This window comes from Xenopus tropicalis, chromosome 3 (genome assembly GCF_000004195.4).
Source record: "Xenopus tropicalis strain Nigerian chromosome 3, UCB_Xtro_10.0, whole genome shotgun sequence".
Classification (NCBI taxonomy): domain Eukaryota; kingdom Metazoa; phylum Chordata; class Amphibia; order Anura; family Pipidae; genus Xenopus; species Xenopus tropicalis.
In genome coordinates this window covers 44514952-44542180 of record NC_030679.2, presented here as the reverse complement: position 1 = coordinate 44542180, position 27229 = coordinate 44514952, and the positions used below count along the sequence as shown (strand labels likewise).

The window sequence follows — 27229 nt, the reverse complement described above, 5'->3', positions numbered from 1 at the left end:
GCGTTTATATTCTAAATGGTCGTGACGTCGCAGTCTCATCTCGCGAGATTGTGACGAACTGTGGGAGAGCTGGCCTGAAGGAACCGGGGAGCTGGACATTTATACGGCGTTGCGGGACATTTAAACAGCCACCCGGGACTGCGGGCTCTGTCCCGCGAAAAGCGGGACTGTTGGGCGGTATGTCTTAACTTTCCGAAGGCTACCGGGTGGAAAGGTGTCAAGTTCCACTGTTCTTAAATCATTCATCTCAATTAAAAAACAAACAAAACAAATGTTTCCACTGTTATTGAATGTTCTGCTGCGGTGATAACTAGTGTCTAGAAACGACCCAATGTCATTAGGGTGGTGATTAACTGGCCTTATGGGAACATGAAATATGAACTCAAATATCGTTTCACCCTAATGATATGGGATTAGATTATGTTCCCGGTGTTGATAAAATGTGACCTGAAGGTAATTGTATTCAAAAAGAACAATAGCAGATGAAAAATGCATTTGTTGTCTTGCTTGGGATTTGTTCTACAAGAGAAATGTAAGGGGTGGTTCACATTTAAAGTAACTTTTAGTGTACTGTAAACATTCATGTTCTAAAACTATTTGCAACTGGTTTTCTTTTTTCAATATCTTTTTGTTTTTTTTTTATTAACTTTGTGTTCAGCAGCTTCCTGGTGTGAAATTTCAACAGCTGTCTTGTTGCTAAGATCCAGTTTACCCTAGCAACCAGGCAGTGGTGTTACTTAGAGGCTGTAGGATGAATATCAGACTGGTTGAGTAGAAAAAAAGCTGTATTATAAGAATTTTTTTTTCGGCTGACATGAAAAGGGTAGAAGTAAAAAATTCAAAAACCACAAAAATATAAAATCAGGACCAACTGAACAGTTGCAAAGAATGGGTCATTCTATAGCATACTAAACGTTAACTTAAAGGTGAATAACCCCTTTAACTCTAAAAAGTCCTGACAAGTCGCTGTGGAACATGGTCCCTTGGTGTCATATAGTAAGTATAGTACAAATAAAGATGGGTACATGTGATTTCAGTGGCATATTTAATTTGTTTTGAATTGACTTGTTTTTTGCTGGGGGAAAGCAGACGATTATTCAAGCTGGTGGGACTGATTCATGTAACATTTCCTATTTGTGTTAACTAAACTTTGTTGACAGAAGTTTAGTTAAAAAAAAAAAAAATCCCCAGAATGATGCTTTTGTTGCAGCCACAGAAGTCTTCAGTGTTAAGTAAACCTTTTAATATGTGAAGCAAAATATTCTTTTGTATTCGTTATAAAAAGGCTACACCAATGTGTTTTAATGTAGGCCTATTTAAATATTTTATTCTTAATGGTCTCGTCATTTATTCAGCATACTTGCTAGCACTGGATATGTAGCTAGTATGCTAGAAAATGCCTTGTACTATCACAGCTAGTTTGACTAATGAATTGATTTTAATGCTGAGGTGAAATGAATACATCTATCGACTTAAATGTTTCTATTGTGCACATGTAGATTATAGGCTCTCATATGCTCTCTTTGCGTTCATTTTTAAGATCATTTAAAGAACATTACTTTAACAATGGGGCCCCGGCGGAAATCGGTGAAGCCATGTAGGACCAACAGCGAAGGACTGGAGAATAGTAAAGGCAGTGATCCTAAAGATTACATGAACCAGCTCTCCCATGAAGTGCTCTGCCATATTTTTAAGTAGGTGTCAATAAACTTTGCAATTTTTGTAAGATAACCGTAACAGGACCCACAATAATAAAAACTAATGTTACTGTATTCCTTATTGACTTGTCCTTTAACACCATAATATAACACACATTCTTGTTTACATACCCATAGAGACTCTGATGGACTGATGTGTTCTTAGTAGAGTGCTCTATTCTTATAAGTAATACAATCTATGCTAAATAAAGCAGCATGATGTATAGAAAAAGGTATTCTTTTTTTATAATGACCCATTGACAGATACTTTCTGTTGTTATTGTTTAAACGTTGACATGAACCTTAAACTGACATAGACACTTAAAAACTATTCAAAATATGAATTGCAATTAAAAGTTTCCTATAGGTCATGCTGATTGTTTTTTGCTGATAGGGCTGCTTTTGTAAGTAATTGTTACCTGCAGTTCCTAAACCTGTTTTGCACTCCTGACTGTCTCTTCTCAGCCTGTCGGTTATAGCTTCTAATGCTAATGGACTCCTGTTGCACAAATATGCAAGCTCACTCATAGATGAACACGGGGGATCAGATAGATAATGTAAAAGCACTCGGCAAATACTTTTTAAGGCAAAATTATTAACCGCGTGCAAAGACAAGCTCATGATAGATGTGAAAAAAAAAAAAAAGTATTTATTTCTTGTGTTAGTATATCTTTAAGGTGGCCGTACACAGGCCTACCTGTATGGTACTCAAACTGATCAGCCCACAGGATTTATACCATGTGAGGGGGTCATATACATGCATGGCTAGTTTTTTTTATTGTTCCATTAGTTTTTATCAATTGGAACAGAATTGTCTGAACAGATACTCCTCAAATCACCAAAACCTAAAATGTCTAAATGGCATCCAAATTGCTATACATCCCAAGGTGTTTAGACAGAATGGTTAAAACTATTTAAAGTGCCCAACCAAGTCTTGGCATGTGTAGCTTGCAAATCCAAAGAAGAGGTAACAGAATACTTCTAATATATTCTATTACAAACAGATAATAAAAACAACTTTAGCTCAGTTTAAGACAGCCCTCCTCTGTTCGACCTGTTGTGCATGTTTAAACATGGGTAACAACCTTGAAAAAAAAATAACTGCCTGTTGCCTCTGCAGGTATCTACCTTTGCAGGATATTATGTGTATGGAATGCCTTTCACGAAAGTTAAAGGAAGCTGTGACACTTTATCTACGTGTTGTAAAGGTAGTTGATTTATGTGCTGGACGTTGGTGGGAGTATATGCCCACAGGTGAGTTGTCTATGAATTTATATTTTTGTTCTGTAAATATAAGACAAGGCTGGCAAGTTAGCATGTAAGGTGTCATTACTCTCTGTATTTTACCCAGGCACAAGCACAATTTGCTAATATATCCTCCTCAGTATGAGTAGGAATTGCAAAAGTACTCAGCAGTGTAATTTGTACACATTTACTTTAAATTCACACTTCATTTGTATCATCTCTGATTCTAAAATACTTTTTAAAAGTTTTTTTAAAATATTTGTCTGAAAATAAATCTCCCGCATGCCATTTCATATTGAAGAACATTTTTTCCTTCATACAACTTTCTGAAAATGAATAGTCAATGTCATTAAATACTTTCTCTCATTGATACTCATTGTTTAAGTAAACCATTTTACAAATAAATACCACTAAATTTTTTTCTCCCCCTTGACAACCATGAAGTGTTACTAAGCATCCTCTTCCTTGCCAACATTTTTTCAAGTTGAACATAGATACTTATTGTACCTTTAAATACCTCGTGCCTGTAATAGCTGTTCTTTGGATAGTCAGCTACTCACTTAATAAACTACTATTCCTTATGTTTGGTTATAGTATACATTAAGCTCACTATACAGACACACACACGTATGTATATAATATAGTATTTCTGGCATATTTCAACCCTTTCCAGGTTTCACTGATTCCAGCTTCTTAAAGTTACTAAAGAAGATGCCTGACATAGAGCAGCTTTATGGCCTTCACCCAAGGTATTTGGAAAGGCGCAGAGTTCGAGGTCATGAGGCATTTAGCATTCCTGGTGTGCTGGAAGCTTTACAGTCTTGCCCAAACCTCCTGGTGAGTTACTTTTAATTCTAGACAAAATATTGTGGTGTTATGTGTTCACGTGGTGATATCATCTGTTTTTTTCCTTTGTGTTTGCTGGTTCTTAAAAGGAAAGACAATATTAGATGTTGTGTTTGCAACTTTGGTTTATTTATAAAGTTATAACAACACATTAGCAGACAGAGGGAGAGAGAATTTAGGACCCCAAATAATGTTAATTTTAAGATATTCTGTTTGTCTACTTAAATATGATTATGGTTTCATGAGCTCAGTTAGTAACAGTACTAACACTTTGTTTAAATAACTGCTCATAGAAAGAGTACCTGCATGAACTATGAATCGAAAAAAATGTTTGGGAATTGAGCAAAAGTTTGATATGAATTAAATTAGTCTAGCTACTTGAAATTTATAGTAGCATTGATTTAGAAAGTGCTCTAGGTTGCTGTATTGGTGCGCCTCTCAGTCAGTATCAAAGTGCATGCGCATAGAACAGTTTGGGATACATTCAGACTATAAGAGATGTGGATTTCAAATCTAGGTGTGATTGCATTAAAGGGAGTTCTTTTTTCTGCCAGGGTGTAGAGACTTCACATCTAGAACTTGTGGAAGCTATTTGGACTTACATGCCACAAGTTCATATATTGGGGAAATTTAGGAATCGTAATGGAGCATTTCCTATCCCACCAGAGAATAAACTGAAAATTCCTATTGCTGCCAAAATCCAAACGCTACACTTAGTTGGTAAGCTCAAGTTGGGTGGCAAAGATAAATAAAAATGTGTATGTCGGGTTATACATTTTTGTTTTAATATACATTTTTTTCAAAGTTCTTTTTTATTTGTGAAGGTGTAAATGTACCTGAAATTCCCTGCATCCCAATGCTGCGTCACCTCTATCTAAAATGGGTACGCCTGACCAAGCCCCAACCTTTCAAGGACTTCTTGTGCATCACACTGCGGACCTTTGTAATGCGCAACTGTGCTGGTAAGAGAAATAAATTGTTTATATCATAGATCAATAAAATTACTTTGACGAATACATGTTATGAATTTATTATGGTGCAAAATGGGTTTATGTATAAACTAATGATGTTGTATAACTTCGTCATAGACATTTTGGCAGATTAATTTGAGCAGTTTGTCATTTAATTTACAATCTATTCAATGGAAACACCAATCTGCAGTATAAATGTACAGACCTCTGTTGCATGATCTGTTACAGCCTGTAAAAATGTTTACAGATAGGCTGAAATAAAATCAGGTACAAACCAGTAATGCTGTAAAACATTACCACGTGTGATATCATATTACCAATTCCCAATGGTCAACCCATGATGAAGGTTGTTGCCAACATTTTCTTTTAGTCTAATAGCATTAATCTTAGGTACTTTTAAATCCCTACAAAGTTTTTATTTTGCAATTCAGAGGAAGATAATTTCCTCATTTTTATAATGTTTAGAAATAGTTTATTGAAGCCTTTTGTTTCCCTTCTTTTATATTTGCTTTTGTTTTTGCTTTAGGGCCCACCAATTCTTTGAAATATGTGCCACTGGTCACTGGTTTGGCTTCTGCTCGCAATTTAGAACATTTAGAGCTTGTTCGAGTACCTTTTCTGGGAGGTTTAATTCAACATGTTGTGGAAGACAGCTGGAGGTCTGGTATGTAAGACAAAACCTTTGTATAGATGACTGAGAGAGAAAGAAACACTATTATTCTTTATATGTAGGGGCTAATTATCATGTTATATGTTTTATTATAATTTCCTGCAAATTTAACTTTTTCGTGAAATACCTTGAAATACCTACAGAAATAGCTAGATGCCAGTGTGCAGCAGTTATGGTAAAGAGGATATTGTTTTATATTATAAAGAGTAGATATTCCGAGGAGGAGATTAATACTATTCCAGTGTTTATAGTACAGTTTGATGTCAAGTACACAACAATGACCCTATTTACAATCCAGAGAAGGGTAATAAAGGGAATGAAGGTTCTTATTCCTTATTAGTTAAAACATATTTATAAAGTGCCAACATGATCCCTAGAAAGGCAAAATAAACAGGCATATACATTATACATACAGCTTACATACAAATATTGACAAATACAAGAGGTAAAGCCCTGATCAATTATTAAGGCTGACCTAGATGGGATTTGACCACTGGAACTGCCTAGGACATGATTACTTTCATTATGTATTATATATAATGACACCTTGCAATAACTTAATTTACCAGTGGATCTTTTTGGAAAACAAAAGAGAAACCCTTAAAGGGGTGGTTCACCTTCAAGTTAACTTTTAATAAGTTATAGAATGGCCAATTCTTCACAACTTTTTGATTGGTCTTAATTTTTTATATTTTTATAGTCACTGACCCCAGCAGCCCAAAAACTATTGCTCTGTGAGGCTACAGTTTATTGTTATGGTTACTTTTCATTACTTTTTTTTCTATTTAGGTCCTCGCCTATAATTATATCCGTTCAAACTACTGCCTGGTTGCTAGGGTAATTTGGACCCTAGCAACCAGATTGCTGCAGAAATCCAAATTGGAGACCTTCTAAACCAAAAGCTAAATCATTAAAAAAAACAGACAATAAAAAATAAAGACCAATTGCAAATTGCCTCAGAATATCACCCTCTGCATCATACTAAAATTTAATTCAAAGTTGAACCACCCCTTTGAGTTAAAGGAGCTATAGATTAGATTGTGTGCCTCTCTTTCAATGTAAGTGAGAGAATGATTGGTTTTATTTAAAAAAATAAATATGCTTGAGCCCTACATGTCCAAGTCATTAGTATTTTTTTTGCCAGATGAGTATTATATAGCAAAGGCATATAGATAGCAGTACCAGTAAATCACTGTTAAGTGACAGAACAATCATTCAGTTGATGTAGCTAAAACATATCACCCATCAAAATTGCCTACCTGACTGTTAGGGAAACTCTGGACTATCATTCTGTTGTTTTAATACTTCCAGGTGGTTTTCGAAATTTGCACACCATTGTCTTGGGAGCATGCAAAAATGCATTAGAAGTGGATCTTGGCTACCTCATAATTACAGCTGCTAGAAGGTAAGTGTAGCAACACAGCTTTAGTTTCATTTTTCGAAATTTGCCCTGAGCAATAAAGAACAAAAAACCATAGATATCTTGTATCTTGCTATACTGTCCCTTTAGGCTAAAGTCACATGTTGGATATCTGCCCCTACACTTGAATCAGTGCGCTTCAATGTCTGCACCCCAGAGCAACTGTATCAGCCTGGCTGCAGGCACAATGAGCACATTTCGGCTCTGAACACATGAGTATGCATCTTAGAACCAAAAACTTTTTGGTGTGCCTGCGCATGGGCCAATGCATTGGCTCCAAGTGCAGATACAGAAGTGTGTCTTAACCTTAAGATGCATATTTCTACTGTCTGGTTTTATGGATCAAAATCAAACAAACAGCCCACTGAGAAACATCTGTATGAGGCCGATGACACACAGGGATATTAGTCGCCCTGCGATTAATCTCCTCTTGCAGTGGCGACTAATCTCTTCAAATGTAAAAAATGAAAATTGCTGGTAGGAAAACATATGTGTCTCTTTGGCTTTGCAAAGTTACCTCGCAAGGAAACTTTGTCTATCTTCAGAAAGTTGGGGGCCGATTGACTAATGTACGAATCCAATTCACGAAATCCAATCATTTCTGATGATCGCAAATGTCAAGAAAATTCTTTTTGTTTTAATACGAAAATTTCGTGCTTGCAATCCGAAAATTCCGAAATTTGCGTATGGCGATCCGATAGTCAAAATTTTCGTATCCCAACGATCGTAAACAATTCTGACTTTGAACCTTCAATGCATGATGTGGGAAGCCTCCCCTAGGAAATAATGGCACTCTGCAGCTCCAAACTGGCAAAAAATGAAAGCCACGATACTGAAGCTTGAATGAATTCCGAACTTTTGTGCTTGTTGCGCCAAATACGATTTTGTCACCCAGATTGTCGCGCAAAGTACGAAAAATTTATGAAAATTTCATACGAAATACGGACAGTTCTAAAAAGCCCCATGTCTCCTGAACCAGCTTTTACCAACTATGTACAGTCTTATAGAGATTTCTGACTTAGATCTTCCAGATCCAAAATGAATATGTCTTTCTGCTCCAAGCTACCAAATTGCTAAACTCAGGGAGCCATTTACTAACTGTATGCATAGGTATACCTAGTATGTGCCATGTAGAGACCCCCAAATGAAAAAAGTTTATATGAATTTTATGGCTGAATCTTTGTGTGCTTCAAAATAAACACTGTATGTAAAGATTGTAGGTACTTTTGTGGGAAATCAAAAATAGGTAAATGTCTTTAAACTTCAAAATACCGTAAAACTACACTAAGGGACAGATATATCAAAATGTGAGTTTAGAGCATAATGCATAAAAACTCACCCATGTGTTGTTCATTCTAACTTTCAACCATTGATAAATAGACTTCTAAAAATCCCATTGGAATGAATAGAACATGGGTAAGTGTTTATGAAATTTTGGCATTGTGGTTTTTATGAAATTGCTCCGCTGTTTGAATTAAAAATGCAGTAAAACCACCAAAATAAAATACAAAAGGTATTGTACAGTGCGTGTTTGTGTGTGTGTGTGTGTATGAATGTGTGAATGTGCAAAACCTTTCTATGTCTGTGTAAAAATTGTGTGTGTGTGGGGGGCACGTTGGAGGCTGCCATGATGGTAAGCAGTGTAGAATATCCAGTTCTGATGACACAAGGATTGACCCATACATTTAATTAAGAGTGTTGACAACTTATTTTCCTAATTTGATGATTAAGGCCAAACTGATACTGTGGAATTGTTATGTGGTTATAATGGCTGCGCATGTTGTGTCACTATTGATTGAGGTGATTAGACACAGAGATGTTGCTATTGACTGATCTGCTGTATGTTTCAAACTTTTCTTCTAATAATAGAAGATGGTTTATTTTTATTTTTCTTATTTTTTAAGGTTACATGAAGTACGCATCCAGCCTTCCTTGACCAAAGATGGAGTATTTTCAGCCCTGAAAATGGCCGAGCTTGAATTCCCCCAGTTTGAGACTCTACACTTAGGATATGTGGATGAATTTTTGCTACAATGTATGTATGAATGTAAAGATAAACTGGCATTGTGCATTAATTATATTGAATGTGCTAAAGACTTGGCCTAACTTGCTGCAAATATTCTCCTAATCATCAGCGCAGACTAAGAAAGCTGCCAAAATACAAATGTAATGAAGCATGGTAATTTTGTTTGCATTTTGTAAAGACAGTGTGTGCAAAAATTATCTTTAACGCTTTTAGTTTTTGGTTCATCACATTTTCCTGAAAGCAACCTCAGTGCTCCATGTTGTGCTGGAGTCAGTAGTTTTAAGCTCTCCCTCTGTCTGCATTGACAAGAGTAACTTGTTTCCTCAGTTACTCTGGTTACCTCTCGCACTCCAAAGACATATAGGCAGGTTATTTGGCTTCTGACAAAATTGGACCTAGTGTGTGTAAGTATGATAGGGACCTTTAGAGTGTAAAATCCATTAGGGGAGGGATTAATGTAAATGATGTATAATCCTTGTAAAGCACTGTGGGAATGTTTTGGTGATATATAAATACCAGGAAATAACATTTTACTGTAAGTATTATACTAATATGTATTGACTAATCCCTTTTATAATTTTAATTTTAAAATTTAGCATTTTTTTTTTTTTTTTGCCCTAAATAGGTAAAATGACAAATTCAGATCTTATGAAGTTTGGCTTAGCTGATGTGGCTGAGAACCCCGGAATAATAACAGATATTGGAATGAAGGCTGTGAATGAGGTGTTCTCCTGTATCAAATACTTGGTCATATACAACTGTCCTCATCTTCATAATCCCAAAAATTGGATCTCGGGTAACAGACATTATTTCATTGAAATCTGCCAAAAAAGTATACTGGGTCCTGCAAAGCTGTTATGTTTTTTCCTAGTTTGCATCCATATTGGTGCACTGTGCACATGCGTTTGCAAATACCCATGGAATTCTGGATATTCTGCATAATAGGTTACAAAATGTGGTGATTTTCATCTAAATTTGGACATTGCACTGCATATGTAAATTAGCCTTGATTCTTTCAGGTTTACAGTTTTGACTTACATGAACTCAGCTAAAGCTAGTATGCACTTTTGTGGTGGAGCTGTGTGCTCCTACTGTCAATCCATACAGATTATAAAGGAAAATGTGCCATATAAATAACTGTCACCCAAATAATAATATGGACACTTAAGATTTGCTTTTGAACACTGTTAAATATTGTAAGTCATTTCTTTATTCTTCCCCTTACTTTTAATATTCTTTTTCTTTTTATGTTGTGAAAAGATCACTCACGATGGAGCCGGCTGGTCGATCTTACTCTGGTGCGCTGTCATGCAATTAAATTAGAATCCTTTAGTCAGTTTGTTGAGCTACTTCCTAGCTTAGAGTTTATTTCATTGGACCAGATGTTTCGTGAACCTCCAAAGGTAATTTCCGGCAGTCCCTTCCCGTCCAGCATGTGGCACCCTATTATATTGATTTTGTTAAACAATGCAATTATTAATTTTATTGGTCTGAAGTTGCTTTCTCTACTAACTGAACTTTAAGTCTGTAGCTCTATTGCCTCTATTAATTTATTGCCTATACAGAACTGTTTTTTGTCACTTCTACATATGCCCCAACGCCCCAGAGAGCAAAGCTACAAATTAGATGTCGAATTAAGTAATTTTAGCCTACATAAGTAATTTAGTCTACAAAACTCAAAAGTATTATTCTGCTGAGGTAGTGGCTGAATGTGATGCAGCCATTACAAAACTCCCCCTTTTATAACGCCCTACTGTTTAGTCTGCAAAGGGGTGCTAGTTACCTTTGAAGTTTACTGTATATACTCGAGTATAAGCCTAGTTTTTCAGCACCCAAAATGTGCTGAAAAAGTCACCCTCAGCTTATACTCGAGTCCCTCCAGACTAGCACCCTCTGTCCTTTGCGTGCAAATTAGGCCACCCGCAACCGGACCCTCCAGTGCCCTGGCCCGCTCCAAAATTCATCTTCATCTACCATCCTCACCTGTCCCATTCTGTACTAGACATTGCACTTTATATTCTATACAAACAATATATAGTTTTAAAGGATTTTAACTCTTTGTATTTCAGCTTGGTTGCTGATTGAGCTATAAGGGGGTAGTACCCTTAAGGTATCATTGTTGATACCATATGGTTTTTGTTTACCCTCTTCTCCACTTACAGAGCTAGTTTACTGTTTTTCTTTGAAATAAATATTTTAAAAACTGATGCCTCATTTAATGTAATTTTATTGGTATTTATTTTGATTATTGAAACTTAGCAGCCCACCCTAGGCTTATACTCGAGTCAATAAGTTTTTACAGCTCTCTTAGGTAAAATTAGGTACCTCGGCTTATATTCGGATCGGCTTATACTCGAGTATATACAGTACCTATAAAGTATTCAGTCTGTTTAATCTATTCACTCCTGGTGTCCTTTGATTTTGAATATCATAGGTAAATGATGAAACCAGATATATAATATATGTAGTGTCGACAGTCCAGTAACTGACAACCAGCACAGCAGAATTTTACAATGCATGCCAAGAAAGCAGTTAAATGTGACTTTGACCAAGGGATATAAATATAAGACAGCTTCATAAATATATGTACATTTCCATTTAGTAATATGGGGTTTTAAGATATTATTAAGAAGGCAGGGGTCTTTGAGTCATGTGGAACTCTGTGCAGTGGCTGAATTATGGTAAGGCGTGTTTGAGGGACAAGAAGGGGTTCTCTTTCCCCACAGTTTTCAACTTTGTCGATGAACTTAATACTGCTGGATAATTCTTCAGTGTTATGTGATTGAACCAGGAAGGCACAAAAAAAGAGAGTGACCCCACCTATGGACCTGTAAGATTAGCTAGTATAATGGTGCAAGAGGAAGGTGTCTTTTTGAATGGTAGTTATGTGTGTCAAAGTATATGCCATCTATCTATCTACTTCCTTTTTTCTCACAGCCTATTTATACAAATGTTTAGATCCCGGGCCAGTAGAGGGAACCAAAGAACACAAAGCTGAAACAATGTACTTTGAGCCCTGTAATAAGCTTCCACTAGTTAGACAACCTAAAACATGGATTTAAAGGGGTAGTTCACTTTTTATTAGTTTGTTTTAATTAAGCCAAACTTCAAATATGATTTAAATGAGAGTATATCTTTATATAAATAAATATAAATAGAAACACTTATTTAAAATAAAAAAAAAATAAAAAAATGTTTTAAAAATAGCTACCTGTAAAAGCTGTATAAGGTCCTGTCTACGTCATCCTGACATTATCCGCAGTGGATTAAGGAGTTGAGAAAGTCAAAGCATAGATCGCTACTGCACATGCTCAGCTCATTTCCATCTGTGGTCTGATTGGCTGATGTGATTCAACCAGTCAGCTCAATGAAAAGGAGTGCACAGTAGAGCGAGTACTGCCTCCCCCTCCCTGCAGTATAAGCCCCCTGGCTGGTGCAGCAACAAGACTTCATGCAGCTTTAATGTTTCATTCAATGTATTAAAATGTTCTTTTGTGGGAGGGAAAAATATTAAAACAAAAGTCCTAAAAATGCTAAATTAAAAACATTTACATTCTATAAATAATGGGCATGCTGTTGATTCAAATTATTTTAATGTTTATTGCAAACTTGCATTTTTATAGGGCTGTGCACGAGTGGGTCTCAGTGCTGGAACAGGCATTGGTGTCTCCTCAGCACTGGTGAGCAATCAAAATTCCAACAATGAGAATGAAAACAACAACAATCACCACAATAACAACAACAACCTGCAGCACAACAACAACCATCAGCCACCTCAGAACCCACCACCTCCACAAGAAGCTGGTATCCAGCCAGAACCAGAACCCAGGCGTGATAATCTAGCAGAAGAACAACAGATTGCTGCTGAGGGTAATATTTGCATTTTACAGAAATGATAATGCCACTTCTGGTTTGCAGCAGCATCACTTCCTTTTTTTTTAAATGGTGGTCAGCAAGTCGCGGATCAGGTTGGGGATAAGGCAGTTTCAGGTGTGGTCAGGTAGCGGGTCTAAGCAGGTTAAAATGCAGGTTCAGGTTTCAAAAATTGGTTCTGCGCAGGAAGTGATAGTTTAAAAATGTATTACTGCATGGTAAAATGTGCAAAGTGCTAGCTGGATGACCAGGACTGTTATTAAAGATGCTTTTGTGAAATTACATATGATGCGGCCTTTTGATGAGTTTTTTGTTTGGATTTTTGTGTGTTTTTGTTTTTTAAATCTCTTCTATTAAAACTGATTGATTTCTAATACATTTTGTATTTAGAAAAATAATTACCATATTTGTCTATCATATTTTGCAGCCTTAAATGATATAGAGGATGTTTCACAAGATGAAATAAGACCTGTGGATGAAGGAAATGGCATTGATCATGCAGCTCCCCATCCAGCTGTATTACCCATGGAGATGGATGAGGAACGAGCAGGTTATTTTTTGTTATTATTCAGGATTTTAAAGTGTCTCTCTACCTTGCTCTGATAGTCAACTAGGTCAACTGTAATAAATGACCCAAGTCTTGCAACATTCATGCAACTTGGTCAGGACAGATGTTTACCTGATTCAGTCCAATTAATAGAATTTATTAAAAGACTTTTCACACAGTGGAATCCAAGAGCCGTCAGACGCTGTATTGCTGTTGTAAAAAAAAGTCTCTAGTGTATATGAGGCTTGAGTGTTTATTATAACTCTGTTTTTGCTGTGTGCACACACAGGACCCAGTGGACTGCAACCTGTGGTTAAAGGTGCTCCTATCACAGTCCATGATTCAGACAGTGAGGACGAAGATTTTATTGTGGGCTTTTCCAGCACCAACACTACATCTCAGAATTATTCTCATGAAGATGATAAAAGACCACAAATGGCCGAGGAAAAAAATAACACAGGTAAGGAATTGAGCTGAGCAACTCAATGGCTGTGAAACCACCCCACTGCAGAGTAAGAGTGAGGAATTCTTGCAATTTCATGCTTTGTTATGACAGCTGTCCTTTTGAAATGATTGTGTATTTGTCATAGAGCAGCAGCTGCCTGTATTGAATGAATCCCAATTCTTAATGATGATTCAATAATTCTGCATCATTGACCTTGTTTAGATATAATTTAGGGAATCGTTGGTGGGCTCCATCTTTATATTTTTGACATCAAATTTCCACTGTACACTTAAAAGGAAATTATGCCCTCCTCTTTGACATGAGCTCATTCATTTGGGCTTAAATGGGGAAAAAAAGGTGCAAAAATCACATCAGAACATTCTGAAATTAATAAAAAGTTTTCTTATTTTATACACATATCTGATTCCACAAATTTAAAAGCAAACCATGATATTCTGACAATTTTCCACCACAGTAGTCACACAATGTCATGTTGTGACCTATGTATGGCAGACATCTGTAATCAGAGAAGAGGTTGGTTGGAGAATTTTGATGGACTTTGGCCTAGTGCTGGTTCTGCCCAGTTGTTAAGGTGGCTTTTCAGTGAATTCTTGCATGTGATGTATATTTTATGAAGTCTGCATGTTGGTTTCCTCTTACATTTTTTTGTCTAATACTTATTTATTTTGGTTGCAGTTAGTGGAAAAGGCAAAGCCCCACTGCGCAAAAAGTGTGTTGTTGGGGTGAAAAGCCTTCCAGAGCACAATCTGCCCAGTGAAGAGACTAGTTGTGAGAAAGGATGCCAGGTTACCAGTGAACAGATAAAAGCAGATATGAAAGCTGCCACTGACTTGCCTGATAGGAGCAAAAACGATGGTGCATCTGAAACATCAGCTGCAGATGGCATGATGAATGATTATGAAACTCCTCCTCAAGATGTGGACAACGAGCAGTCTTTAAATGGCAGTATTGATGCCCTAGAAGAAATGGAGAAATGTAGCTGCAGCGGGACAAATGCATCTCAGCCCATTGTGGAAGGGCAGGAATCTAATACAATGTGTTCCCATTGCTCCAAAAATATAAAAATGGAGCAGCAAAATGGCAGGACTACAGGGTCTCTGGAGAGTCAACCATCAACCAGTAGGTCCTCTCCAGAAAATAGCCCAGAATATGCACTCAGGACTCCGCCAGTTGGGACACATAGGACTAATGTAACAATAGGCATAGATCCAAGTGCATCGCCTGCCTGCAGCCGTTTAGGTCCTGAGGTAAACCGGACACAAAGGCCTTTAACAAGATCACGGGCAAGACTTTCTCAGGTGCCCCTGGTGACTGATAGTGGTAAGTTTTGCAGCAACTTGCCCAAGTACTATTATCCAGTATAACTACTGTAAATAACAGAAAATTGTTTAAAAGTTTAAAGTTTAATGGGCAGCCAACACCAATAACATGTTTCTCTGGCCATTTTAACCAATATCTTTGTACTATTGCTATTGGATGGTTTGTCATTCGGGCAGTTTTGAACGTCTAATCTGCCAATTCACCATGTGGCAGTGGATTAGTATATGAGGTAGTGAAGACGAAAGACAATACCATGTAATGCCCCTTGTATGGTAACCTTCTGTTTAATTGGCAAATATATGGCTACTTTTAGGTACACTGAATAATACTCTCCCTCCTATCCCCAATTGTTTTTGTTATCATTGTTGGAATTTTAATTGCTCACCAATGCCTGTTCCAGCACTGACCATGCATTATTTGTAATAATGGTATGCATGCTTCATTTAAATGGGGGTATAACCAGGAATAATTACATCGGCACTGTGTATTAAAACAATATAAGGAACTGTAATGGTTTTATGTATCCTTTCAGAAATGTTATTCAAATCTTTGAAGGGGGTAAGTAAAAATATTTGCTTGTATCCCTCAAACATGCTAAAAAAATTTAAAGGAGAATACAAGTCAAAATTTAAAAAGCATACTGCCCAGTAGTCCTCCTGTTTAGTAAAAACACCACACTTTTGGCTCACCTAATCAAATATTTACTCGGTCACACTTACTTCACATTTTCTAGAACAGGCAGCCATCTCTAAAAAGGTATTTTCCCTTCCTTTCCCTCCTTGCTTCATACTGCACATGTGTTTCATTCCCTCCCCCCCCTCCCCTCTGCCAGATCCGCTTCTGATTGGCTGGTGGGCATGTGTAGCTCAGAACAGGAGACAGGATCAAGTTACACACATGCTCAGAGAATAGGAAGGCTGCCGCTGGCACCTACAGGAAGGGGAGAGAGATTTCAGTGATGTCACTGTAGTCTTCACACTGCTGTAGGCTGCCAGCACCATATCTCAGAGAAGCAAGCAGGGATCTGGGAATTTAGATATGCAGTAAGTACTTAAAAAGAATGCCTTTAGATTTACTTTTAATTTATATTAACCTTTCATTGTCCTTTAAATTTGCTGCAGTACAGTGACTAATAGCAGCCAATCAACAATTTGTTTTGGCCTGGTGCATTATAATTGAAAGCCAATATCTGTTATCAATAGGAGAAGTAATTAATGTAGAGGATCAGTTGATATAGGATTGTCGGTCTGAAACTAGAGACCGTGGCAAGAATACCATCAATTCTTAATGACCTTGGACAAAAAAATTCCATGTGAAAAAGTGCTCCCTAACTGTCCTCTTAATGGAAAAATGTGCCCCAAAACATTATTTAAATGTTATCTTAAATCTTTAGCCTTATAACTATAAACAAGGAATTATTGGTTGTCACCAAAAATGCATTGAACGCTTGCTTTCAGTATTTACTGCATTTTATAATGAGCAGGGATTGTGGGGGTGTGGTACAGATATTCACTGAACGATGGAATCATCTCTGCACCCAGCAAACCTGCCTATATATTTTATTAAAACTCTTTTATTAACTGTATGTTTCTAGAGTCTCCATCTCTGAAAAGCAAGAAAGCTGTGAAAAGGAAGCGTACAGCAGACAAATCCACGAGCACCAGCGACCCTGTTATTGAGGATGACCATGTACAGGTAAAATAGCCATTCATTATTCATCACATGCATTTTTCTGATGACTTAAGGGCATGCATCATAAACATTTTACTAGTTAACCAAAAAAGCAGATTTATGTTAGCAATAAGTAGTATTTGTCCTCAAGTGGGAACTGTCGTTACTATACCAAATGCAAACTGCAGTGGTTGTTTAAAAAAAATCTGCTTTACAACTAGTTCTTTCTTACAGTTTCTACAGACCAGAGAAATCAGAAAAATCATTCATTGCATCATGCTCCATCAACCTTACAGTTTTCACATGGTGCAACCAGTAGCTTCTGCTTACGCTCTGGGACTCACAGCAAGACTGAGTTTTTTTTTGCAGCAGGAAAAAAATGAAAGGTTGATGAGGTAACTTACAAAAGAATAGAGTATTGGAAAAGTCTGCTCGTGAAATAGACTTATAAAAACACACTACAGTTAGAATATTTTTATGAAAATGACAGTTCCCCTTTATCAGGACCTTTATAACAATTGGTGTAGTTGTTGATCCACAAAGCAACTAAGCAACAAAAAACATAAAATAGTCAACCATTCTACCAACTGATCAATTTAACTCTGTAAATAACATGATCATATTACCTTGGCAGACAAAGCAGCAGGATTGCTACTATTAACATTGATTAATTTAAATACACAGATAACGATCTCCCTGCTGCGTAACCTCTGCATGTGGTTTACTGAGCATAGATTTAAATACAAAGTAGACCATATAAATAGTTTAAAAGGAGAATAGCAGTAAAATTAACTCGTATCAGTGGAATGGTTGGTGCTGCTGAGTTCCCCACTTTGAAAGTGAATGCTATATTTTTATTAATGCTGGCTTTCATACATCATTATCACTCTGTCTGAGCCACAGATGCAGCTAAATTTTTACTTAGGTGTATCGCATTGAACCACCATGTTATTTTATTTAAAGGAAACCTATACACCCAGTATGAATACTTAACCAACAGATAGTTTATATCATATTAAGTGACCTTTGACATCTTCTACCTTGAGCCACCATTTTGTGATGGTCTGTGTGCTCCTTTAGAGGTCACCTGACAGGAAGTAATGCAGCTCTAACTGTAACAGGAAGAAGTGGGGGTAAAAGATAGTCCGTTAATTGGCTGATGAGGTTTAGCATGTATGTTTGCCTCGGCTTGTTTGTGTGCACCGTGAATCGTTTCATTTAGGAGTACGCAATGGCACATACTACTACAAAAGTATAGTTTTATAGAGACCTTTGTTGTCCGGGGGTATAGTTTTCCTTTAAATAGGCTATCGGACCATTTTTTGATTGGGATAAACACTGACATGTTATTGTGTTTATGCTTTATGTGATGTCAAAATAAGGTTTTCTCAATCTCCAAGTAATATAAATACTTCTTTTTATAATGTATTTTCTTATTCAGGTGCTGAACCTCAAATCAAAAAATTTGGTGGGCATTACACTAACCAACTGTGGAATCACAGATTTAGTTCTTAAGGACTGTCCTAAAATGATGTTTATCCATGGTAAGTCCATCTTTATTCTGATATTTTGACCTATTTCTTTGCTTAGATTATTTATCAAATCAAAGTGATAGTGTAAGAACTACACCTAAAACTAAATACAGTTGCATGGCTAAGGCGCCACGTTGGGCAATTTTTTTAAAGGGGATCTTTGACTGTGAAATAATTCCAAGTTCTATTTAGTTGGGAAAATAAGCTTTATTTACATTGTACTCTATATAAGTTATGTAAATCTTGTCAGTCTTATGGAATCCACTACTAGAGCATAAAGGCAGGCGCCATTTTGAGGAAACTGAGGATGCTTTGCATTATCCCATGCCAGAAATGAAAACCTGATGCACAGACACAGGATGGGGTAATAGTCAGTGAGGGGGATTTGATTAGTGGAGTGACATTAAGGAAGTGCAGAAATGAAAGTGAATGTAATTGCTGTGCCATAAGGGGCAGGGCAGGCAATATATAATTGACAGCTGACTTTTCTTAATGAATCTATAACAGGTATGGATGTTTTAATAAAATAAAAAGAATGTGGGTTTCTTGTTTAATTTTAAAAGGGCTTTTATTTTACAGCTTTTTATGTTTGGGTGACAGGTCCCCTTTAAATGTCTGGTTAAGTTGTGCGGATCGATTATTTACCTTCAATAGCCACTACATTTTCTTCCCTGGTGTGGTATATTCCCATTGAAGTTACATTCAGGACACTGATTAGAGCCATAACCACCTGGCTATTACTCTGAAATAGTATTCAGTTGTGGGTAACTAAGTACCAGGTGCTCAGCTGAACACAGTTTGACCTAGTGTGCGCTGCTGGTAAGCCTTTGCATCACCAAATCATAGTTTAAACCAGCACTTTGTCAGCTATGATATAGTACTAAAGGAAACTATTTTTAATGAAGTAACCCTTTCTGGCTTATATGTTGTTTATAAAAGCCTTTGGGAGCATAACAGTATGTACAGAGGCCTGGGGTAGCAGTGTGAGAAGCAAAATTGAGCCTTAGAGCGGCGCGTGCTGCTATCGGAGCTGTAAATGCCCTTGTTTTAATATCTAGGTTTGGTTTTTCAGCTACACGATGTCGTGTATTGAAGCACTTGAAGGTAGAAAATGCTCACATTGTAAATCGGTTTGATTATGCACAATGTAAAAAGCTGAATATGGAGCAAGTATTGGATCAGATTCTCCGGATGCCCCCTGAGAGGAACCGTATCATTTATCTGCGGCCCATGCACCAGGTAGGTGACTTAACAGACTGTAAAACAGTATTGTTTGGTTATTCTTACAACAACTGAACTAGGAGGGCATCTTGTAGGCTTCATAAATAGTTTGGAGAGAAAATAATAGCTCACTTTTGGGTGTCTAAAAATGCTGTTGTGAGGTGAATCTGGTGACTGTGTTGCAAAATGATAACCATTTAAACACAGATTAACAGATTCACAAATGTTTTCATAAGCACCAGGATAAAAGCCATATGGTTTTCACCAACATTACAACAAAGCCAAAAAGCCTTTAAGCAGTTTAAACATCAAGGGGCAATTTGCCTTAAAATAATAATTTTAATGTGATTTAGGCAGTAAAAAGATTTGCAGCTAGACTTAAGGTTGCCACGTGTCTGGTATTTATCCACCCTAGCCAGTTACTCACCAGCTAGAGGGCCAGTGTTACGAAATTATCAGCAAAGTAAATTTGTACTAAAGCATTTGGTTACATTTTCTTTTTATTTAATTTGTTTTATGTAACTATGCATCTTCTAGGTTGTCTTTCAGAATAATGCCTGGTTGCTATTGTAAGTGGAACCCTGGCAACTAGGTAATAGACTAAATTCCAAGCTGAAGATTTGTATAACAAGAGAAAAAAAATAAACACCACAGCTAATAAACATAACATCTGCTTTAAAATTCCATATTTTGATACATACCAATAAACATAGATACATACATACCAATACATCATAATAAAAGTTAATTTAAAGGTGAACTCTCCTTTTCAGTATTCATCAGTAACGCATACATCCTGAAGCCTGGCAAACTGGCTAAAGCCTGGCAGACTTGTGTTAAGATTCAGTAACAGGTGGCTTGCCACATTCTCAGTGTTTGTTTGACTAGGAAGGTTTCTTTAGAAGGTAATAGTACAGATGATTGATTCAATATCCATTTGCTGTTTTCTATATAAGTGTTTTTTTTTTAATGTAAATGATGTGTGGGTGCGAAGTCTCAGGGACACATTAGAATGATAAATTCATAGAAGCAGAAAAGGAAGATAATGCCTGGATTGCCAAGAATGAAAGATTTGTATTGATTACTCCTAAACTGAACATAATTGTTTTACTTTGAGTTTAAAATTATGTGTGTAATAAAGGATAATGCTAACATACAGTTGTTGTGACACCTGCACAATATAGTGATCTATGAAATTCCAAGCATTGATTAAATGGAGGATGTTGAATGTTAATATGCATTGCTTTTTGCGATTGTCTTGAAAGAATTGTGCTTTTCTATCCTCGGCTCTTTGGCAGAAGGCTGGTACTTTGCTGCCGGACACATACAATCATGGCCAAAATTGTTGGCATCCCTGAAATTTTTCCAGAAATTAAAGTATTTCTCACAGAAAAGTATTTCCGTAACACATGTTTTGCTATACACATGTTTATTCCCTTTTCCCTTTTTGTGTATTGCAACAGAACAAAAAAGGGAGGAAAATAAAGCAAATTGGACATAATGTCACACAAAACTCCAATAATGGGCTGGACAAAATTATTGGCACCCTTAACTTAATATTTGGTTGCACACCCTTTGTAAAAAATAACTGAAATCAGTCGCTTCCTATAACCATCAATAAGCTTTTTACACCTCTCACTGGGAATTTTGGACCATTCTTCCTTTGCAAACTGATCCAGGTCTCTCTTATTGGAAATGTGCCTTTTCCCAACAGCAATTTTAAGATCTCTCCACAGATGTTCGATGGGATTTAGATCTGGACTCATTGCAGAACTCTCCAGCACTTTGTTGCCATCCATTTCTGAGTGCTTTTTGACGTATGTTTGGGGTCATTGTCCTGCTGGAAGACCCAAGATCTCAGATGCAAACCCAGCTTTCTGACACTGGGCTGTACAGTGCGACCCAAAATCCTTTGGTAATCCTCAGATTTCATGATGCCATGCACACATTCAAGGCACCCAGTGCCAGACGCAGCAAAACAACCCCAAAACATCATTGAACCTCCACCATATTTCACTGTAGGTACTGTGTTCTTTTCTTTGTAGGCCTCATTCTGTTTTCATTAAACAGTAAAATGATGTGCTTTACCAAAAAGCTCTATCTTGGTCTCATCTGTCCGCAAGACGTTTTCCCAGAAGGATTGTGGCTTACTCAAGTACATTTTAGCAAACTGTAGTCTTTTTTTTTTATGTCTCTATGTCAGCAGTGGGGTCCTCCTGGGTCTCCTGTCATAGCATTTTATTTCATTTAAATGTCGACGGATAGTTCACACTGACACTGATGCTCCCTGAGCCTGCTGGACAGCTTGAATTTCTTTGGAACTTGTTTGGGGCTGCTTATCCACCATCCGGATTATCCTGCGTTTTCTCTTCCGTCTGAGCCCAGGAAGATTAGCTACAGTGCCATGGGTTGCAAACTTCTTGATAATGTTGTGCACTGTGAACAAAGGCGAATCTAGATCTCTGGAGATGGACTTGTAACCTTGAGATTGTTGATATTTTTCCACAATTTTGGTTCTCAAGTCCTCAGACAGTTCTCTTCTCCTCTTTCTGTTGTCCATGCTTAGTGTGGCACACACAGACACACAATGCAAAGACTAAGTGAAATTCTCTCCTTTTTATCTGCTTTCAGGTGTGAATTTTATATTGCCCACACCTGTTACTTGCCCCAGGTGAGTTTAAAGGAGCATCACATGTTTAAAACAATCTTATTTATCCACAATTTTGAAAGGGTGCCAGTAATTTTGTCCAGCCCATTTTTGGAGTTTTGTGTGACGTTATGTCCAATTTGCTTTTTTTCCTCCTTTTTTGTTCTGTTCCAATACACACAAAGGGAATAAACATGTGTATAGCAAAACATGTGTTACGGAAATACTTTTCTGTGAGAAGTACTTGATTTTCTGGAAAAATTTCTGGGGTGCCAACAATTTTGGCCATGACTGCATTGGACTTATTTGCTAACACAGGGCATTTTTGCACCAGTGCAATAACCCATGGTAACCGGTCACATTTCTACTTTTATTATTGTTCCTGCAACTGACTGAACAAAGACAATTACTGATTGATTACTACTCTGAGAAATCGGTAGTAATTTTATTGATACAAAACTTTCAAACTTACATTTTGAACCTGTGGCTCCTGTCCTTTTTTTGTTTTTTAAAGCCTGTTAGGATCTGTCATTAGAGATATCATTCATCAGCCTCTGCCCCTTGTAGCCCTTATGGTCTTAATTCTACTTTCATACACACAGTACACACATCAGGACTGTAAGAGTGCAAGCTGATATTAAATGGCTCAAACTGGTTCACTGTTTGTGATTTTATCCATTTATTACTTTTTGTACAGCAAAATCTTCTCTGTTCTATATGTTTTTAACTTTTTCATGCTTACCCTACCTACACAATCATAATTTATAAGAATAAAGAGTTTTGTCTTGTGATTGTTTAGATGTCATATATTTGTTAATTAGGTGGACACTCTTAGCTTGGAACGGAAGATATTCAGTGGACCATACCCATACCACATCTGTATAATACATGAATTTAGTAACCCTCCCAATGTCAGAAATAAGGTTCGTGTTCGAAGCTGGATGGACACAATAGCAAATATAAACCAGTGAGTATCTTTTCTAATGTTTGGCTTGGTATCTCTGTTACCACTGTTAAAAATGCACAGCTTTATTAGCCTCTACAATGTACTGAGATATGATTAGAATCATGTTATGCTAAATCCTATGCTAACCGCATAGACTAAATGTCCGCTTCTGAGCAGGAATTCTGAACTGTTGTTTGCCAACATGAACAGAATCTGATAAATGTGAAAGAGATTAAGTAACTGAGGCATATGCCAATTAGGCACATAGATGTTGGATATATATTCTATTTGATTCACTTTTACATAATTTGCCTTTTCTCCTGCTTTCTCCTATTCAAACCAAATGCTTAGGTCAGGCCCGCCACCCTAGGCGACCCAGCCAGCCACCTCACCCCCATTGCTGCTTCCCCCCCAGCGTGCACATGTACACGCTCATGATGGGGGAGCTCAGCACTAAAGCGCGCAGACAGCGTGCAGAGGGGGAAGTGACTAGGAAATAAGCTGTGGGGGCAACATATCCCGGACTAGGGGTTGGCAACAGAGCTACCTGTCTAGCGCCCCTTCACTGTTGCGCCCTAGGCAGACGACTCCTCTGCCTACCCCTAGTTCCGGCCCTGGCTAAGGTGTCCTACAGCTTTTTGTTTTGCTTCCCCTGTTGCATTTTAATATCCAACATCTAGTGGCTCTGAAATCATCGGCTCACTGCTTACTCCATCTGTTTGTATTAGTTTGACTGGACTTTCACTATTTGATCTTCAATCTCTTTCCCTCTCAGAGAGCTCATTAAATATGAATTCTTTCCTGAATCCACACGGACTGAGGAAGATGTAAAGAAATACACAAAGTACCCCTGGGGTCGAGACATTTACACGCTGGAAGGTGAGCCAACATCTTTTCGTAATGAGAATTAAGCAATACACATTCAGAACTGTTTTATAACGCTTTACACACCAAATTCTTTAGTGCTGTTTGTGGAATTGATTTGTTTCTATGGCTTTTAAACTGGAGATATAACCAGTTGTCACTAAAGTGACAGAAAGGAAGGGAAAAAGATTAAAAAGTCATTTGGCAGTATGAAAATGTAATGTCTACAAAATGTTTACATGCTCCTGCACCTTGAGAGAAGTAGTTATATTGAGTATGTAATATGTATGGTGTTAAATTAAGCATCAACTATTATCCTGTCTCGGGCTCAAGTTACACAAAGGTTGCAGTTAGTTTTTCTAGAGTGAACCATGACAGTTAAAACACCCTAGCAACTCTTGCTCTTGAAAGTCCAAAAAGGTCACCCATCTGGTCTTGGCATTAAACATATATGTTAAAAGTAGAATTAATTAGCGATGAGTGAATTTTTTTGATCTTCAATTTTTTCACCAGGCGTGGATTCGCTGCAAAATTCTGTACTTTATATGCAATTTTTTTTTTTTTGCAAAACTGGAGCAAAAATTCGCCTAGCAAGAAAAAAGTTGTGGTTGTGTCAAAAAAAAGTCATGGATCATCAAAAAAGTTGTGCGATACCCACATTTTGTTTGCAAATTTCTCAACAGTTTTGGAAAAGATTCGCTCATCACTAAAATTAATTATAACCCATTTTATGTTAAAAATTACTGTAAAATGCAAGATAAAAGTTGCCAGTTGATTTCTGGCCTATGCTACCATACCCCTTTTTTGTTAACATAATATGTACTCTTTCAGATCAAAATAGTGCATGCATATTTTTATTTTTAAAACCTTACAGTAGCTTACTTGTCTACTTTATTTGTCTTCCCCACATCAGTTTCTTAAATGAAGCATGAAAGCTCATTACAATAACATGTTTGATACCCAACTCTTTCTCAGGTGTTGTAGATGGCGCACCCTACTCCATGATCACAGATTTCCCCTGGTTACGTTCACTCCGTACCGCAGAACCAAACAGCTACGCCAGATATGACTTTGAGGATGATGAGAAGAGTAAGTATGTAAGCAGTGACTGCATGCAGTGCAGTGAAGAATTTTGTTTTAGCAAAGAAGAGGCAATATGTAAGCTTTGGGTCATGTTTTTTGGTACATACATTTGACTAGTTGACTTCAATGGATTATTTATTGTCTGAGGTAGTGGACATACCTGATTCCAGAGATCGAAAGGAAACCATCATTGCCTATCATTGTGCACACTAAGTTCCCTTAGCTTTACGGTGTATTGCAGCCTCTCCCACACGTTGTTCCATTGCAAACTGATGAAGTCCCTCTGCTTTCCAGAGAATCTGTGCACTACCCACCACCATGAAAAGCAGAGGGACCTCAAGTACCGGAATCCCTTACTTCACAATGAACTAAGTTCACAAAGGGGTTTTTTTTTTTACACTGTAAGCCTAAGAGGTGTGGGAAACTGGTCCCAGTGAGAACACAGGCAGACTATCATGTTTTCCTTTTGGTCAATTAATAACAAAATATAAAGTAAGGTTATGTTCTGCCCATCACTGTAACTGTTTACCCAGATGTATGTGCTCCAGACCTTCCTATAGTGGTCATAAGTCAGATCCCAGAAAAAAAAGTTAAGTAACCAAGCATGTGTATCAAACTAACCTGGAACCAAAAAACCTCTATGTCCTTCCTCTTATGGAACATCACTGGGTACAGTACATTTTGAATATCCTTATGCACAGATATACATCAGTCATCTTGAGGGGCAAATGGTCAAGAGACAGTATGATTTTTTTTTTATAGATTTCTTGACTTTGAATTTATGTGGGATGTTGTTTGTATTTGGGTGAAAACTACTGACACAGTTGCTCCCTTTCACAGAGAGGATGCCCTTTTATCATTGCTATGGCACTTTAGCGCCTTTATTTATATTTAGAAATCTGTCTTTAGACTATTTTATGCATAAACCCATGGAGGTTAAAATCTACTCACTCTTGTTGCTTTGACAGATTGGAAATCTGTTTTTAAAATGTATTTCTTATTTGTAGCCACGATATACGCACCAAGGAGAAAGGGGCAGCTTTCAGCTGACATTTGTATGGAAACCATTGGCGAGGAAATATCTGAACTGCGCCAGATGAAAAAAGGAGTGTTCCAGCGAGTTGTTGCCATATTTATTCATTACTGTGATGTTAACGGGGAACCTGTGGAAGATGATTACATATAAAAGGAAGGCTTTGCTGATCACAATGAGCAGGAAACTTGAAAGACAAGTTGGCACACTAGCGGCAATAATAAAGTTGCTCACCATCCAGCGCAGAAACTTAATTGTATGGGGTGAGCTCAGCTGTGGCTGTATCTGAGCAGCTCTCCAAACTCAGTCTTCCTGTAGCTATGTTGGTATTGTTTTGAATATGGAAAGCGTTCAGCCACAAGAAGGCAAAGATTATGTCGCTGACCACAAAAGCTCGGCCTTCTAACACATTCTTGTTCCATAGACCTTGATGATTACAAATTGATTGACTATGTTTTCAGTCCTACATCTGAACAGATGGAGGTACAACTATGTCTAGGCTTCCCTAATTGTTGACTGCTGATAACTAGGGGTCTCTGGCTCTTCTTTAGAGAAGATGATGGGTATTTCCAAACCAAGGAAGTTATATGCTCTTAAGGGAAAGGAGTAAAAACAGTATCCGTTTTCTCTTTATATGTGTTTAATAATGATCAGATTACCTTAGGCCGCACATTTTGACTGCTGGATTTATTACCGATTTAGTTTAATGTACAATTTCTACTGCACTATTTATAGAGCTCATATTACACATTATAGCCCAAGTTCTAATAAATATTTCCAGATAGATGTTGCTGGGCAAATCAGGCCAAGTTAAAAACTGTGCTGGATTGTCACAGATATTTGACATGTAGATAGGTTTTGTGTCTTGCACTAAGTAAAAATGAGCTGACAGAGTAAAACAAATGAGAGCCATACTGAGAGACTTTACAGAAAAGACAATTTTCAGTAAAGACTGTTTAGTAGCCAAATAATGTTTTGATGCAATGTTCATTCACTTTAGTTACAGAATTCTGAAATTATATGGTTCCATAGATCAGCCACAAAATGGTTGCTATCGTTTACAAGACTAAGTAATTTGCACTGTTATGTTCTGCTAAATAAGGCCACATTTATAGAGGCAGTTTCTGATTAAAAACAGAAAAAAAACGTTA

General features: G+C 37.2%; 1 protein-coding gene across 3 annotated transcripts; it reads left to right on the top strand.

The window, feature by feature from the left end:
- fbxo38 (F-box protein 38) lies at window positions 1–27229 on the top strand. Of its 3 annotated transcripts, none has more exons than XM_012959811.3 (22): window positions 6–177; window positions 1541–1694; window positions 2818–2951; window positions 3616–3779; window positions 4343–4508; window positions 4613–4750; window positions 5286–5423; window positions 6741–6834; window positions 8754–8884; window positions 9501–9671; window positions 10136–10278; window positions 12499–12745; window positions 13176–13298; window positions 13585–13755; window positions 14437–15081; window positions 16676–16776; window positions 18194–18296; window positions 19357–19523; window positions 22974–23119; window positions 23874–23977; window positions 24938–25051; window positions 26053–27229. In XM_012959811.3, the coding sequence occupies exons 2-22, from the start codon at window positions 1567–1569 to the stop codon at window positions 26229–26231; spliced, it is 3507 nt and encodes a 1168-aa protein (XP_012815265.2). In that variant the 5' UTR covers window positions 6–177; window positions 1541–1566; the 3' UTR covers window positions 26232–27229. The 3 variants fall into 3 exon arrangements, with proteins under 3 accessions (XP_012815267.3, XP_012815265.2, XP_017947696.2); XM_018092207.2 differs by having other exon boundaries at window positions 6–214; XM_012959813.3 differs by lacking the exons at window positions 19357–19523; window positions 22974–23119; window positions 23874–23977; window positions 24938–25051; window positions 26053–27229 and adding an exon at window positions 16987–17147 and having other exon boundaries at window positions 1–177; window positions 18194–18280.